This window comes from Furipterus horrens, unplaced genomic scaffold (assembly GCF_987537825.1).
Source record: "Furipterus horrens unplaced genomic scaffold, mFurHor1.1.pri manual_scaffold_1, whole genome shotgun sequence".
In the NCBI taxonomy this organism is placed as follows: Eukaryota; Metazoa; Chordata; class Mammalia; order Chiroptera; family Furipteridae; genus Furipterus; species Furipterus horrens.
This window is the reverse complement of record NW_028327171.1, coordinates 274,448-290,360: the sequence shown is the minus strand read 5'-3', so window position 1 is coordinate 290,360 and position 15,913 is coordinate 274,448. Positions and strand designations below refer to the sequence as shown.

Sequence of the window (15,913 nt, the reverse complement as noted above, 5' to 3'; positions counted from 1 at the left end):
CCCGCCTCCGAGCTGGGGTCTAGGCCGGTGTGTCTGAGAACGGCCGCAATAAGGCGGGTCGCCAAGGAGGCCGGATCTTCAGGAGTTTGTGTCATTTCTTGGGTCTGATTACAGTTGACGGCCTCACGGGTTGCCCGCCTCGTTCCCTCCAACGAACGAGTGAGGAAACGGGCCACCGTGGCCAAATCCGGGGATCCAGCAGTTCCGGTCCGGCGGCGGGGAGCGGGCCACCCGCGGAATTAGTGGGGCTCCGCCCGTGGAGAGAGTCCGCGAGGGCGGCGGCCGGAGTGAAATAAACAGCCTGTAAGGGAGGGGAGTCCGGGTTAGACTCGGAAATGCCCTGGCGGCGCGGGTAGGGCCCGCCTAGTACGGCCCGCGCCAAACGGGGAGGAGAAAGGGGACGCGCGGGGACGCCCTCGGCGCGGCCAGAGACCGGAGGCGGCGACCAGGGCGTGAGAAGGCGGGGACGGGGGCTCCTCCTTCGGGCCCGCGCCGGTGTGACCCGGGAGGCGAGGCAGGCGGGCGCGGCGCCCCCGGGCCGGAGGGGTCCTCCTCGGCCGAGGAAGGCGCGGCGGGGCAGGCGCGGAGGGGCCGCGGAGGGCCCAGGGCCGGGGCGGAGGGGACCTCGGCCACTCGCTGCTGCGCTGGAGAAGGCTGTCGGGGTCGGCGAGGGTCTGGAACCCCCAGGGGCCCCTCTCAGGCCCCCGACTGGGCCGCCGGAGGGGCGCGGGGGCCGGGCCGCAGCGGACAAGTCCGACCTCGGCCTCTGACTGCAGAGCCTTCACGTTACGACACGCGCGCCCCCGGGGCGCCTTCGCGGCGGGAGCGACCACCGGGCCCCCCGAGCGCGAGGCCCCGCGGCCCGCAGGGTGAGCCCGACAATGCCGGGGAGCAGCAGAACCAAGGGGCGGCCCCGCCCCGCGGACGCCCGAGAAGCGCAGGAGACCGAGCGGCACGGCCGGCCAACACTCACCCTCTGAGGCGCGGTCCGCCGCCGCCGTGCCCGGTGCTGATGCGGAAAACGCGCCGCAAGGGAACGAGGGAAGGGGCCGCCAGCGACGGGCAGGGGCGGGGGGGAGCCCGCAAGGAGCGGACCGCTCCCCAAAGCCCCCTCCCGGGCTCCGGCGCCGTGGCTGGAAGGGGCGTCCGGAGGCCGGCGTAGCGGACAGGCGGTTTACCAGGCCGGCGGGACCGGGGCAAGAGCAGACTCGGGTCCCAGGCCCACGTGAGCCCGGAGTGCCCCGCGGGCCCTGCTGAGGCGCCCGTGTACGCTGCGAACCGCACCAGCCGCGGCGCCGGCTCCCCGCCGGGGTCCCCGTTTCGCGCCTGGCCCGGGAGCTGCTCCCTTCGGTGGCACCTAACTTAGCTGAGCTCTCCCTCAAGCGTGTAAGCGCCGCGCTTCCCGCCCCGAAACGGCAACAAGGCGCCGCACCGACCCGGCGTCTCCGCAGACGGAACCGTCGGGAGCGACCGCGACGGCCGGGGCGCCAGCGCCTGCGCAGTCCAAAGGCCGCAGGCGCGCTCTGCGGCCGGCCCCGCCCATCGACCCGACCGACTGCGGGCGAGAACTGCTGTATCTCGCGAGGCTTCCGGGCGGCGGCGGGAAGGGGCGGGTCTAGCTGGAGAAGAAGGAGGAGCTGAGGTCGCGCGCGCTGCGTTCCCAGGAGGCTGTGCGGCCCACGCTTCCTGTGGGGTCTCGCGAGCGGCGCGTGAACCGCTTTCCTGGCGCAGCCATGGCGCTCCACGTCCCGAAGGCCCCGGGCTTTGCGCAGATGCTCAAGGAGGGAGCAAAGGTGCGGGGTGCGGGCCGGCGCGCTGCCGACGCCGCGGTCAGAGGGAGGGAAGGTTCCAGAAGGGGAAGCGCCCTGGGCCGGGGGGCGGACGCGGCGTTTCCATCCTCCGCGACCCCGGATTCGCGTCCCGCGTGAGCCATCCGGGCAGCGTGGCGCGACTCGCGCCTCTTCCTCCGGCCTCGGGGTCGGGCGGTGGTCCTGGCAGCGGCTCCGCCGGGTCCCTCCTGTCCGGGGCCCGGGGACCCGACAGGCGAGGGCGGGGCCCGGGCGGGGCCGAGACTCCCGGCGGGGACCGCGCCGCGGCCGCCCACGTGGGTCCCGCGCGCGCCGGTGACGGGCCTCGTGCGGAACGTGGGCCCCGCCTTCGTCTCTGCCCGGGGGTCGAGGGGGCCTGGCCGGAAGATGCCCCCTTTGAGTTGTGACCCGCCGGGTCCCTGGCGCCCGGGACTGAATAAGGAATCCGACGGCCAGCCCTGGCGCGTCGCTTCAGGGGCAGTGGTTTCAGGCGGCCGCGCGTCCCTGCTGCCGCCGCGCTTGCCCGTGGGCTGCCGAGCGGGGACGGCGTTTCCGCCGCGGGCAGCGGGGTGCAGCTCGGGGGGCGGTTTCGGGGAGCCGGTTGCTTGCCGGCGAGCGCGCCTCCGGGACGGCACGGCTGTAACTGAGTGAATAGCCGGGCCGGGTGCAAATGCTGGGGAAGCGGCTCTGCCGAAAACGGGGGTTCGTTCTGCGCCCCAGAGGACGGCGGGTGACGCGGGAAGGCAGGCCCCCAGCGATGCGCAGGGGACGGAGAGCGGGCGGCGGGCGAGGCCGCCCGGGGAGCGGTGACCGCCTGGGCCCCGGCACGGACCGCGAGGGTGGGAGCCTGACGGGGGCGGGGCGTCCGAGTGGCCGTCCTGCCGGGGCCGCGATGGAAGGTCGGGGTGCTGATTGCTGGGGCCACGGTTAGCAGCAGCATCGGGCGGGGCAGCCGGAGAGAAGTGGCGGCGTGAGCGCTGCTCAGGAAGCGCGAGGCCACGCGAGGCTCTGGGTGCGACCCCGGAGCCGCTGGGGCCCGCGGCCTGGAGGTGCCTGTGGCTCCGGCCCCCCGCGAGGGAAACCGCGCCCCGAGTTTCAGCCTGTGGTCAGAAAGCTGCCGCACCCTTCCCGGGCCCCTGCGCCGAAAGCGCCGCCGGCCTCTGCTCTGAGGTGAGCGGGTCCCTGGAGGCCTTGTTACACGACTGAGCCCGCGTGTGCGTCCTTGATGGCCACCAGGCCCCACGCGTGGCTCTCAGGATGGTCCCAGGGTCAGTGCCGCGGTCACTGCTGTCGTCGTGACCCCCGTTGTTCGCGGAGGAAGGAAATCCCCGCTCTGCGGTCCCGTCTAACCTGGAGGTCTGTTCCCAGCACTTCTCGGGCTTGGAGGAGGCCGTGTACAGGAACATCCAGGCCTGCAAGGAGCTCGCGCAGACCACGCGCACGGCGTACGGGCCGAACGGTAATTTTCCGCTCCGAGGCCCCTCCAGACCCGTCTGCCGGACTCGTGGGTGCGGGTTCAGCCTTCGGGCAGGGCGGCTTTTGGTCACTGCCTTGCTGGGCGGCACCCATCAGGGTTTCCCGTTCTTGATCAGCATCTCAGATAACGTTTAGGGAAATAGGGGTCAAAATATTATCTTATTAATCTGTCGACAGGATAGGATAAAAAAGTCACTGACCGTCACCATTGAGACAGCATCTGACGTTCATTGTTACAAATGGCCAGCATTTCACACAAAGTAATGCTGTGATTTAAAGGGGCAAATTCTCTCTTATCTCCTGCCATCAACTGAATTTAATTAACATAGGCTTATGGAATAAGCAAAAAAACACACTCACTTTTAAGTGCATTGCTTTGTACACGTTAGTATAACTTATCCATCAAAAAGGAGATGGGATTGGCGTCATCGAGTAAACTGGGGAGACGAGACAGCCGTTGGGGCCACGGGAGAGCGGGGGGGTGGCAGGGTTCGCCCCGAGTTATTTAAGAAATGCAGAGATGCTCGTGTTCCTTGACAAGATTTTCCTGGGTATTTGGAGGAGGATTTAGTGATAATGGATTTGTTTTTTTGTTGTTTTTGAGGAATGAACAAAATGGTTATCAACCACCTGGAGAAGTTGTTCGTGACAAATGATGCGGCGACTATTTTAAGAGAGCTGGAAGTAAGTTCTTTTAAATGAAAGTCAAGTGTTTTGGTGACATCAAAAATTAGCCTAACGTTTTAGCCACTCAGAAAAGTCTCCGAAGTGACTAACTTATAGGGGATTCATGGCACTAAACGTATGTTTGCTAATAACAGTACCAGATCGACTATGTCTGTAGTGTGTCACGCTGACGTGACTTAGTCCTGAATGCAGGGAGCTGATCCTCGGAGCAGGGGCTTTAAGAAAAGTCAACCATTTGTTTTGCTTTTGTGACAGTGAAACGCAGTCCTGACGTCACATAGTCTGCAGCAGGTTACAGGACCGTCCTGTGCCCCCACATGGCTGTGAAGGCCATGTGACCTGAAAGCACTGTGACATAGTCCTTCTCAGTGGGACCCGAGATGTGGTCGCATTTCTCTAGCTGCTTCAGTGACAACATGCTGGGACGTGTCACCGCGCGCGTGCTGTGCTGCCCTCAGCCGCTCCTGTGCTGGGGGGCAGTCCTGATGCAGCTGCGGCGCCGAGCTTCTCGTTAGCTGCCCTTTGCCCGTCTCCACAGGAGCATCTAACTCCTCGGGAGAAACACAATTTTGACACACTGTTTTGGAAGGAATAGTTGGTATTTCCCTTTTTCGAACCCCAGTTGACGTCTTACAGTAAGAATATACATGGAAACTGAGACTCAGGACCAACTTCAGTGAGAACTGTTTCCGCTCCCCTGAAGCTTTTCTTTTAATGCGTAGATTTAGTGGTGGGAATCACTGCTTTTAATTTAATGAGCATGCTGAAGCATTCTGAACCTGGGTGCGGAGACGTCCATGCTGGATGGCCGCCCATGACCCATGTCACAGTGGTCACGTGCTTGAGGGCCCCAGGGGCCTTGGTTGTCTCGTGTGGCCACAGGGTCCGTCATGTGCAGCAGTGTGATGGGGAGGCCCCTGGCCCACGGGGAAACAGGAGTCTGTGGACAAAGAGGACATTGGAGAGGGTGTTCTCATGTTGCTCTGAGGTCAGGTGCTCTAACTTGTATTTCAACTCCAACCCCTACAGGTGCAGCACCCTGCTGCCAAGATGGTCGTCATGGCCTCGCACATGCAGGAGCAGGAGGTGGGCGACGGTACCAACTTTGTGCTGGTGTTCGCGGGCGCCTTGCTGGAGCTGGCCGAGGAGCTCCTGCGGATCGGCCTGTCGGTCTCAGAGGCAGGTGTTCGTTGTCCGTTACCCTCCCACTCAGGTGTTGCCTGTGCTTTGTGTAGTCACGCACACGCACACGCACACGCACGCCCGTATGCCTGCTTCAGACCAGAGCTGTCCTCGTGGCAGCAGGAGCGGTTCCCCAACACTGGGTGCAGCTGCTCTCCACATCCTGCCTGGTCCTCACCGGGAGCCTGTCAGGGAGGCCCGTGAAAATGAGCCCTGTCTTGTTTTAAATGAGGAGCATGAGGCCTAAGTTAAAAAAACCTTGCTCGAGATCTAGCTACTTACGAGTCACATTTGGCCTGTCGCCCAAGCCTGTACTCATAACTAGTAGGGTCTGCCACGAATGTTATTCTGGATGTATGCGTTCTCCTTTTATATTGAAAACATCTGTGTTTACTGGACTGTCAAAATTACGTCTTTTTAATAAACGTTTTTGCACTTCACATTTAAGGTCATTGAAGGTTATGAAATAGCCTGCAGGAAAGCCCATGAGATTCTTCCCAGTTTGGTTTGTTGTTCTGCAAAAAACCTCCGAGATGTTGATGAAGTTGCATCTCTGCTTCACACGTCCGTAATGAGTAAACAGTATGGCAATGAAGCCTTTCTGGCCAAGCTCATCGCTCAGGCTTGTGGTGAGTGCACAGCAGCAGGCGTGAGGGTCCGCAGTCAGACGCCTTCATGGGCTGAGATGTGCTCTGTTGTCCCGTTTATAGCTCCTGACATCTCTTGTTTTCTTAACAGTATCTATTTTTCCTGATTCCGGCCACTTCAACGTTGATAACATCAGAGTCTGTAAGATTCTGGTAAGTTTAAAAAGTGCATTGACGTTATCTAAATAGGTCATTTGTTTTAGAAGAGAAAGTTTTGTGTTACTCTTAACACCTAAATCTTACCCCAGATTTTGGATGCTTATACCTACCTTTCTGCTTTTGAAGTCTTATTTACATGTTGATTTTGCTAGGTTGTAATGGTATTACCAAATTTTAAATAACTTAAAAAAGTATTGACATCTTGTGAAGTCATTCTTCCGTGACAGTTTGAAGCGTGAGAATGAGTAAACAAAACATTAATTCTTTGCATTCTTCAAACGTGCAAATGAGAGCCGTGAGCATGGAAGGCCTTTGTGGATGGGATGGAAGCTGTGGTTTGCTCCATAATAATAGAATTCACATTAACATTACTATTGAAGTAAGAGTGTATTTCTGATAAAAACGTCCACTTGATGGAGTAAAACCTACATTGTAGTGGTTTTGCACGTTGGCAGATGATTGTCGACGTGCATACGTGTGCTAGTCCTGTGTCTGTGTAAGCGTGTGTGTGCACATGCGCACTATGTTTTCTGGCTTGCTCCATCCACTGCCCTCCCTGTTAAGTTGCAAGCGTGTGAGACCCGAAACTGTTTCGTCCCCTGATCTGTCCAGTCCCAAAAGCTGGGCCAGCCCCTCAGTGCCCCGCACAGCACTGCATGGAAGGCCCCTCCCCCACATCAGTGGCTGGTTCCCAAAGTGAGTTCTACCCGGTGTGCACAGCCCACTCGTCCCGGGGTCACTGCCTGGGGTCTGTGCTGCTTTATGTAGAAGAGGACGTTTGGGGGAAATTGGGGCATCAACGCTTCAGCCCCAGCGTTGCTTCATGAGCTCACAGACAGTTTGCTGTCACTCTGCAGGGCTCTGGCATCTGCTCCTCTTCAGTCTTACACGGCATGGTTTTTAAGAAGGAAACGGAAGGTGACGTGACATCTGTCAAAGATGCAAAGATAGCAGTGTACTCATGTCCTTTCGATGGCATGATAACAGAGACAAAGGTGCGTAGACCTCAGAGGTGAGACCTGGAGGTTGGCCTTACAGGTGGTTACATGATTCTAAAGTTCCCACATAGGGTTTTCTCTTCATCAGGAATTGTTGCTTAAGTATTAGAAACTGCAGGTCCTGCATGGTTTTTTAAATCAGGTTTATATTCTTCAAATACATAATTCACATGTTGAATATTAAACTTGGGTTTCACACAGTGGCAGTACTGTTTGTACTGCAGTGCACAGCCCTTGGAGCAGGACTCCCTCAGCAAGTCAGGGGCTCACTGAAGAACATTCCAGCAGTTGTGTGCTGTTCATTAATTTGAAAAAAATGTTGAGATTCTGTAGCATCCTAAAATAAAAATATGCTAATATATAATTTGAAGTGGATAAGTTCGGTTTTTAAAAAATACATGTTGTATGAAGTTTGAAGTTTATTGGTCACCGCTGAGTTCACCCCTGGAGTTGTTGAAGACAGAGTTGTTGGTCATTTCAGAAGTGAGGCTTGTGGTGGGGTTTGGTTACTTAGTCCACGTTTTAGAAGAAGCCTGGGAAGTCGGCGTGTGGTTTTGGTGCGCTGCCAAAGTGATATGGTTTTAAAGACGGCGTGTGTTGCTAGGGAACAGTGCTAATAAAGACGGCCGAAGAGCTGATGAACTTCAGCAAAGGGGAAGAAGGTCTGATGGATGCACAAGTCAAAGCCATTGCTGACACCGGTGCAAACGTCGTCGTCACAGGCGGCAAGGTGGCGGACATGGCTCTTCATTACGCGAACAAGTACAACATCATGCTGGTGAGGTGAGGGCCGCTTACCGCGCTCCGCTGGTGCTGGGAATGGTTGCCGGGGGGGGAGACACGAACCGCATTCAGCACCCCCTGAAGACGTAAGGGGCGGGGGGTATAAGGTATGAGATCAAAGGGTAGAAGGACCTGCTTAGTCTGGGCGGGCAGCAGACACCCCGGAGGAAACATCCATTAGCTGGGAGCTGAGGGGCCCATCAGCAGGTGCTGCCCGTAGAGAGAGGGAAAGGCCGGCCCGGCGCGCGCACGGGGTCAGCGGGGCTGGGGCTCGGGCACGTCCGGTCAGGAGCACTTGGACGAGGCAGCTTGTCTGCCCGTTCCCACCTCCCCTCGCACCTGACCCAACACGCAGGCACATCACTGTTCCCCCCCTCGTGTGACGTCTGCGCCACGCACAGCAGAACTGTCCTGCCAGGGCCCCATGCGTCATGCAGCAGTGGCCCTCGGCCTCTCAGAGTGACGGGAGCCCCGGTTCTGCGTCTGGGCTGCACAGTGCAGTCCGGACCGTTTCTGACCTTGAACCTTTGGGTCAGAAGTTGTGACTTGAGGATCAATCATCTTGCTGTTTTCAGTTCAATCTCTGCATTTTATGCCACCTGATGGAATTAAAGTTCCTATTAAGGTTTTTGCTCTGTTTTCTTCAGGTTGAACTCAAAGTGGGATCTCAGAAGGCTGTGTAAGACGGTCGGTGCCACAGCGCTTCCCAGACTGGTACGCATCGTGGACAGGGTTACCAGCTGGGCCTGGCTGTGGCTTTATTACAACACTCCCTTTCTTACAGACCCCTCCTGTTGTTGACGAAATGGGACATTGTGACAGTGTTTATCTCTCAGAAGTCGGAGACACGCAGGTGGTGGTCTTCAAGCACGGTAGGTGGTGTGGTCAGTGCGTGTGTGCCGGTGCGGTGTTGGGGTCCTTACTAATGCCCAGTGGGTTTTCCAGCAGAGAAGGAAGACGGGGCCATCTCTACCATAGTGCTGCGCGGCTCCACAGACAACCTGATGGACGACGTGGAGCGGGCGGTGGATGACGGGGTGAACACTTTCAAGGTTCTCACGAGGGTCAGTACCTCTCCGTAGTGGCTTGCAGGGCCTCAGCAGCACAGTTCGCAGACTCCTGAACATTCTAGAACTTCCAAATGGGTGGCTCGTGTAAAGCAAAGTACCTTTTTCAGTTGTTTCTTTAACTGTCTTGAAGGCAGAGTTAATGGTGGTTCTCAATTATAAGCACTATTTTTAGTGGAAATGCAGGTTCAGTTCTTCTCCACTTTGGTCCTCTTTTCATATACGAGACGCCCAGACCAATAGTTGTTTAAAACTTGTACTCAGACTTTGGCTAAGAAACTGGGGGGGGAGCGCTGGAAGCTGAGATTACCAAACTGCTGCTGAGTGACCTTTTTCCACCACACGTTACAGGACAAGCGTCTTGTGCCTGGAGGTGGAGCGACAGAGATCGAGTTAGCCAAGCAGATCACGTCATACGGAGAGGTACAGCGTGCTCGGGGGGGCACTGACTTCCTTCTGGCTGCCTAAACCACGCAGAGTAATAAACTTGCTTCTGCTTTAGACGTGTCCTGGGCTTGAGCAGTACGCCATTAAGAAGTTCGCGGAGGCGTTGGAAGCTATTCCCCGTGCCCTGGCAGAAAACTCGGGGGTTAAGGCCAACGAAGTCATCTCCAAGCTCTATGCAGTACATCAGGAAGGAAATAAAAACTTTGGATTAGATATTGAGGTACTTGAAAATAACCTGTGAACTTAGATGTTTTATCTTGTGGGTGCAAAACATAAAAGTAGAAATAAGTGTAAAAAGAAAGTGAGTGAGAATTTAGTGTTCCTCTTGTTTTTTTGAGAACCGGTTGTGGGGTATGCAGGGCAGTACTTTTCTAGTAGAAACAGTTTTGCATAAGAGAACTGAGAGTGGAAACCACTGTGTTGACAGGCGGAGGTTCCTGCCGTGAAGGACATGCTGGAGGCTGGGGTTCTAGACACTTACCTGGGGAAATACTGGGCCGTCAAACTGGCTACGAATGCCGCCGTCACTGTCCTCAGGGTGGATCAGGTGAGTGAAGAGTGAGGCCTTACTCTTTAGAAACTGGAGGTCATGTGGGTCTGCAGTGGTTTCCCATAGCCCTGGACAGAGCACGCTTCTCATTCAGCTCAGAGGAGCGTCCCTCCCCCCACCTGGCAGGTGTTAGAGGGCTCCTCATGACGTTTTTGTTTTTACTCTGGAGTTGATTCAGATCCTAATTCTCAGACTTTAGCCAAGCACCTGTGTGTGGGTAGCGATGAGGATCCGGAAGGACACACACACTTCCTGTCCCTGGGCTGGTCCTCGGGTCCAGGTCCTAGCAGCTTGCAGTGTTGCGCTTAGTGCAGATGTTCACGCGCTGACCACTGGAGATGAATATGGCAAAGCCGGCAGGGGGGCCCTCGCACTCCCAGCCTGCCGGGAAGTTGGGATAAAGACGGTTGGCAAGACGAACCTCGTGTAAACGGCAGATCAGGTGTCAAATGGACTGAGCCGTGCCAGTGGCGCGTGCGTGCGTGCGCGACTCCTCGCTCAGCTCACTGCGTTGGGTTTCTGACGTGTGCGCGGAGGGAGTAGATGCCCTTGGCCAGCATGTGGGGATTTTGCTGCTCCCCACTGAGCCTGCTGCTGTGGTGTGTCACGTGCTCTCAAATAGAGGGCCTACCGCTGGGTGCCTGCCCTTGAGTCAGGGCAGCAGAAGGTTCCTTTTGTCCTTAAGGTGGAGTTCCTAAGTATGTTCTTGTTTTATTCTGCAGATCATCATGGCGAAACCAGCCGGGGGGCCCAAGCCTCCGAGCGGGAAGAGAGACTGGGATGAAGACCAGAATGACTGAGGGCGGCGTTTCCCCTGGGGAAGGCAGTGGGCCTCGAGCTCCAGGAGTGGGCAGGTCCTCTCCTGTCCGCAAACTGTGTCTCCTTGGCTGCATGATACAGTAAACATGTTGTTAGCAAAGTCTCACTGTCTGCTGACCACTGGCTTGGGGTCTATGCAGCCTGACTCAGCCTTGTTCATACCAGCTGGGGGGCTGCAGGCAGGGCACTACAGTCGTCGGGCCTGGGCCGTTCCTGTGTGTGAGCTGGGCGGGAACCTGGCTGTGCTTGTGTGGACGCCATCTGTGCCACTCCCCATGGGGAGGGCAGAGCCGAGTTGTCGTGACCGGCACCAGGTGACCCACCCAGACTAGAGAGCATTTACTCCCTGGCCTTTATTGGCAGCCTGTTGACTCCTGGGCTATACTTCTCAGTGTTGTGGTTTTTTGTTTATTTTTTTCTTCACAATTTAGAAATCCTAAGCCTGTAAGTACCTTTCATTAGCAGTGAAGGGTTTGTTGAATGGCTGGTTTGAAACTTACATTCAAGTAATAGCACAGAGATGCTTGCGATATAACAGAGTACCCCTGTTGGCGTGGGCAGATTAAGCAAGTCAGGGTTCACAAAGCAGACCTTGAGATCAGTAAAAGGTGACTGGTTTTACGGACATGTGATACTGTATGTGTTACAAAACGCTTTGAAATTTTATATTGTTTTTGGTGTTTCAAAGGAATTTTGGAAGCACTTACGGCCAGCTGCGTTCAAGATAATCTCAGCAAGTGTTAAAAGTGATGTGTTCACTGTGCATCCCAGAAATCCTTAGGCTACAGGACGTTTCCAGGCTTGGCGTCCTTGTGGCTCTCAGAAGCGCTGGCTGCAGGCAAAAGGAATTTCCTGGACGGGTCATTAGCAGGCTCACTCTGGCGCCATTAAGGGGACCTGGTGCCCAGTTAATTAGTCCCAGGAGTGGGGACTTGGGCAGCTCACTGCACAGAGCACTGCTGTCAGCCTGCACCCACCTGTCCCCATGGTGGCATCAGAATTATAGGCAGTTCCACCAGTTACGTGCCACTGCCACACCCAATACCTGTGCTTGTAAAGTTTACGCGTGTGGTCGCTTCATTAACCGATGTAACACCCCCTGGTAGGGCCGATGAGCACAACCTCAGATACCCCAAGCAACGAAACAAGGTTTGGGGGTCAGTCCATTTATTGATGCAGCGCATCCCACCACCAGCCACGGGAACCAGGACGGTTCCGAACCCTTGCAGCACCCGGAAGCAGGAGGGACGCTGTGACAGCATGAATGGCGCTCCGCCGCCGGCCTCTCCCAGCAGTGATTCAGTGCACGTGATTCCTTCTGGCACAGACTTCATCTGAGCGGGCGTGATTTAGTCTCTCCTTGTTTATTATTATCACAGCTCTTATAAAAGCCACAAACACGTTTCCAGAGAAAGCACTTTCTGAAACTCAGAGCACCCGCTCGTAGAACAGGAGGTACGCCTGGGAGCTCAGCACTTGGGCTGTGGACACACTGCGCACGTGGGTGTCGCTGATGTGGAACCACTGCCCTGCGGTTGGCTCCACTTCAAAGTCTGCGAAGGAAACGGAAAAAGAGGAGTAAAGGGAGAAACGCAAGTTGTATTTTTTGGTTTGCCACATTGATGCCAAGTTCCAGAACTCATAGGCCTCACCTTGGGGGAGGTCCCCATGAAGAACAAGGTTAGACAGGCGTGTGCTGGCCACTCTCGCCTTGGCGTAGGCGGTGTAGTGGCCGGACCGCATGGTGCCGCTGTGCTCCACGACTCCGTACAGCGAGTACAGCGCCCTGGCGCTGTCTTCTGCAACGTTCTTCAGAAACAAATGGTTCGACTGTTAGTTCTAGTCCCGTGTGTACAGGAAATGTGGGCAGACGGTTTTACACTGAGCAGTGTGACCTCCACACGGAGAACCCGTGAGTCTGGCCTTGACCTTTGCCTGCTCTGTCTCCTCTGCTGAGTCCATCCCACTTGTTACTGCCCAGAAGTCACCTGATGGAATCAGAATCTGACCCCTAGCCTAGAAACTTAGGTAACAACCACCTGAGTTTCTTCAGGAGTGTTGGGGTCAGACAATCTCAAAAGACCTCAACCACTCTGGCATCCTGGTTTCTGCCCAGAATGGAAGTTAAGCCTTTTCTAGCAAGAGGACGGCACCTGGCTTCAAAGCCCCGCCGGGCTCCGTGAGGGGCGCTTGGCCTCGCAAGCTGCAGCCCGTGTCAAGGGGAGGCAGCTCATTCTCTCCAACCCACTCGTCCCAGGGCTGCGTGGACGTGGACACGCCCCACCCTGCCCGCCCCCGCAGTCTGTGCCTCACCTGCTCCAGCCACTGCCCCTGTGCACTGACCCAGGTGCTGCCTCACCCTGAATCCCTGCGCCCCCCTCAGGGGCCCTCAGCACTGTCATGGCTGTTTCATTGTAGTCTCATCAGTCAGAACCGTCCCAAATTCTTACGGGACAGCCAGGCTCAGTTCACGCTTCCAACCCTCACTTCACCTTCCACCCAGCAGCGCTTCCTGGCCTCCTGGCCTCTCAGCCCCATGCCCAGATATTCTGTCTTCAAGATTCAAAACGCGACGCAGCAGCCGCACTGGGGGCACCTCAGAGCCGCCTCCTCCCCACCCCTCATTCTGGACAGCCAACCTCACCTCCCGCTGCAGGAAACAGGCGTGGCCTCGCCCGCCACAGCATGCCCGTCCCCCCCAGCTGTGCACAGGTGACACTCCAGCTCGGTGTCCCCTGCCTGTCCTGCCTCCTCTGGGCTCTTCCCCAATCAGGTACCTTGATCTTTTGTGTCTTCACTGTCTAAATTTTCCTCTTGGCCTCCCAACGAACTTGAGTCTCAGACTTAAAAACAAATGTTCTCAGGTCTCCCTTTCGTCCTTTTCAGCAAAGCCTCTAACACGGGTCCCCAGCCCCTGGGCCGCGGTCCTGTACCAGGCCATGGCCTGTTAGGAGCTGGGCCGCACGTTGCTCCCATTACTGCCCGAGCGCCTCCGGACCCCCCTCCATCCGTGGAAAAGTTGTCTTCCACGCAACTGGTCCTCGGTACCAAAAAGGTTGGGGGCCGCTGCTCTAACATCCACCTGCTTTATCCCCAATATCCTTTATGTCTCAACTCACTGAGGTTACCAGCACGTCTTGAAATATTTACCACGACCCCTACAATGTCTAATCCATAAGCTTTCTAGTCTCTGCTGTTCTGACACTGAGGACTCGTGGCCCTAGGGCACTGGCAGTTTAGGCAAAAGATGGACACTTCATGACCTTTCCTACAAAACTAATCCACCAAGTTGTCCACCTGCAAGAATGGCAGAGGCCGACGAACATAGTAATCACAGTTCACTCTACCCACCAGCTCTGAGTGCATTCCTCAGGAAACTTGACATTGGGGAGGAAGGGGGAATTTCATCAGAACTTTCAATAGGTCTGTACTGACATATTCTGATTCAACCTGCAGATTGCTGAGAGCCAGGGCTCCACATTCGCTATGCGAGACCCCACCTGCTTTTACCACCACCTGTGCACTGACGTCCACGCCCTCACCTGCAGCCCCAGCTCCCTGCCCTGGGCCTCAAACGTCCATCCAAGTGCTTTCCAGACACAGCCACACATAAAGCCAAAGAATGTCTGAAAGTCGGTGTATCCAGGACTGAACCTTTGTCCTTTCTTCACCTGCCCTCCTTCCCGGGCTTCCCGCCCCGATGTAAGACACCCTCTGCCTCCTCCAGTCCCCCTGCCAGGCCCAGGAATCATGCTCAACCCCTCCTCCTGGGTTGCCCTTAGCTGCACAGAAAGGCCTTGTCTTCCAGACCAGCTGACCACGGTGTGGGTTCATTCACAGACTGAACTTTTCAACAAGCTCCCAAGTAGCTCCCCCGCCTCCAGCCGATGTAACAGATCAGCATGACAGCACACAGATCTGTGACACGCTCCCACAGCTGCCCCCCGAGCACACAGATCTGTGACACGCTCCCGCGGCTGCCCCCCCGAGCACCTCATTAAGCCCAGTTCTTGGGCTTTGTTTCCCCAACGCTCCCAGACCTCACACCAGGAACTCCAGCATTGCTTGCACCTCTGCACCAACTACCTTCCCCGGCTCCCACGCGCGTGCTGGCTGAGGCACGTCCACTTCAGAGCCTCCCCAGAACCGCTCCTGCCCTGTGTACACCGACTATAACACTCAGCTGCGTTAAAATGACATTATCTGTTACTAGATCTGCTCAGCGCCCAAGACGTCTGTCACAATGGGGGTTCAAAAACTGAAGTGAAATGATAAACCTAACTTTCAAAATGATTCACCTCTGATCCCGAAGTTATAAAGGAACAGAAATCAAAGACCCACCACCCAGTACTCCTCACGAACTCCACACTTACGTGAGTTACTTATTGCAGTATTTGGTTAAGATATGATTTCCCTTCAAAGGCTTTTCCCCCAAAGACCACTTTTACCTACCTTACATTTAGCAGTACAAAAAGGAGCCAAATCTAAGATTTCCGGAAATCTTATGTGTCTGTTAATTTTGCGTAGGTTAAAACCAGCCTGAAAAAGAGGTAACAGGTTAAGTTGTTTTCCTGCAGAAGCAGGGCACATAGGTAAACGGAGCCCCACTCCGGCACTAAAAGGCACAGCCTGCAGCCACGGTGGCCCCCTCGGCCTGTCCCTGACCCTGGACGACCTCCGCTGTCTGTCTTGCCACAGCCCCACACGCACTGAGAAAGCTCTCAGTGTCTGCCCTGGCCGTCCAGGGAAGCCATGTCACACCTGACATTGTCAGGCTTAAAGCGGAGCCACAGCCGAGGACTTCTCTGGGAAGCGCTCAAACCAAGCTGAGGGAGTAGTTGTGCCCAGAGTTCCAACCCATTCACCAAGGCCACGGCCCCCCCAGAGGGGAATATTCTGGAGACACTCTGGGAATTTGGAAGTGAAAGTGAAGCGTGTTCTGCTTATAGCAAAAGTCTTCCAGAAGAGACAGTCACCAAAAGATGAAATCCAAATGTCTATCTATCAAGTAAGTTACCACACAAAACAAAAAAAAAATCACTTAATTTTCTCACTGCGGCATGTAACTAGTAAACTGGTATTTTTAACCTAAAATTAAGGTTACAATAAGATGCTAATACTACTAAAAAGAGCAACATGAGTTCTAGTAAAATTGAGGAAGAACTGTGCCTAAATTTCTCCACCTTGACAGGCATCTTCATCAAAATGTCTTACCAACAGATGTACTTTTTACTTTCCTACTGCTTGAAGATAGAATTGGGAAATAACAGAAAACCAATGAAACACTAGT

The 15,913-nt window shown here is 55.9% G+C and overlaps 2 protein-coding genes across 4 annotated transcripts in view; one reads left to right on the top strand and one right to left on the bottom strand.

The window, feature by feature from the left end:
• The first annotated feature begins 1,652 nt into the window (after positions 1-1,652).
• On the top strand, positions 1,653-10,726 carry CCT8 (chaperonin containing TCP1 subunit 8). 3 transcript variants are annotated; one of them, XM_090271254.1, is made up of 15 exons: positions 1,653-1,793; positions 3,177-3,267; positions 3,889-3,968; positions 5,001-5,150; positions 5,602-5,782; positions 5,892-5,953; positions 6,817-6,954; positions 7,562-7,740; positions 8,388-8,454; positions 8,525-8,612; positions 8,689-8,804; positions 9,159-9,230; positions 9,310-9,474; positions 9,682-9,801; positions 10,527-10,726. In XM_090271254.1, the coding sequence occupies exons 1-15, from the start codon at positions 1,734-1,736 to the stop codon at positions 10,602-10,604; spliced, it is 1,647 nt and encodes a 548-aa protein (XP_090127380.1). In that variant the 5' UTR covers positions 1,653-1,733; the 3' UTR covers positions 10,605-10,726. The 3 variants fall into 3 exon arrangements, with proteins under 3 accessions (XP_090127380.1, XP_090127397.1, XP_090127390.1); XM_090271271.1 differs by having other exon boundaries at positions 8,686-8,804; XM_090271264.1 differs by lacking the exon at positions 3,177-3,267 and having other exon boundaries at positions 1,779-1,793; positions 8,686-8,804.
• A 1,047-nt stretch (positions 10,727-11,773) lies between these two features.
• USP16 (ubiquitin specific peptidase 16) overlaps positions 11,774-15,913 on the bottom strand; it is a 28,332-nt gene continuing 24,192 nt past the window's right edge. Inside the window, exons 16-18 of the mRNA XM_090271240.1 lie at positions 15,076-15,162; positions 12,276-12,432; positions 11,774-12,176 (exon numbers count right to left, since the gene is read on the bottom strand). Coding sequence (XP_090127366.1) covers positions 12,052-12,176; positions 12,276-12,432; positions 15,076-15,162 — 369 coding nt within the window. The 3' untranslated portion in view covers positions 11,774-12,051. The remainder of the gene's footprint in view (positions 12,177-12,275; positions 12,433-15,075; positions 15,163-15,913) is intronic.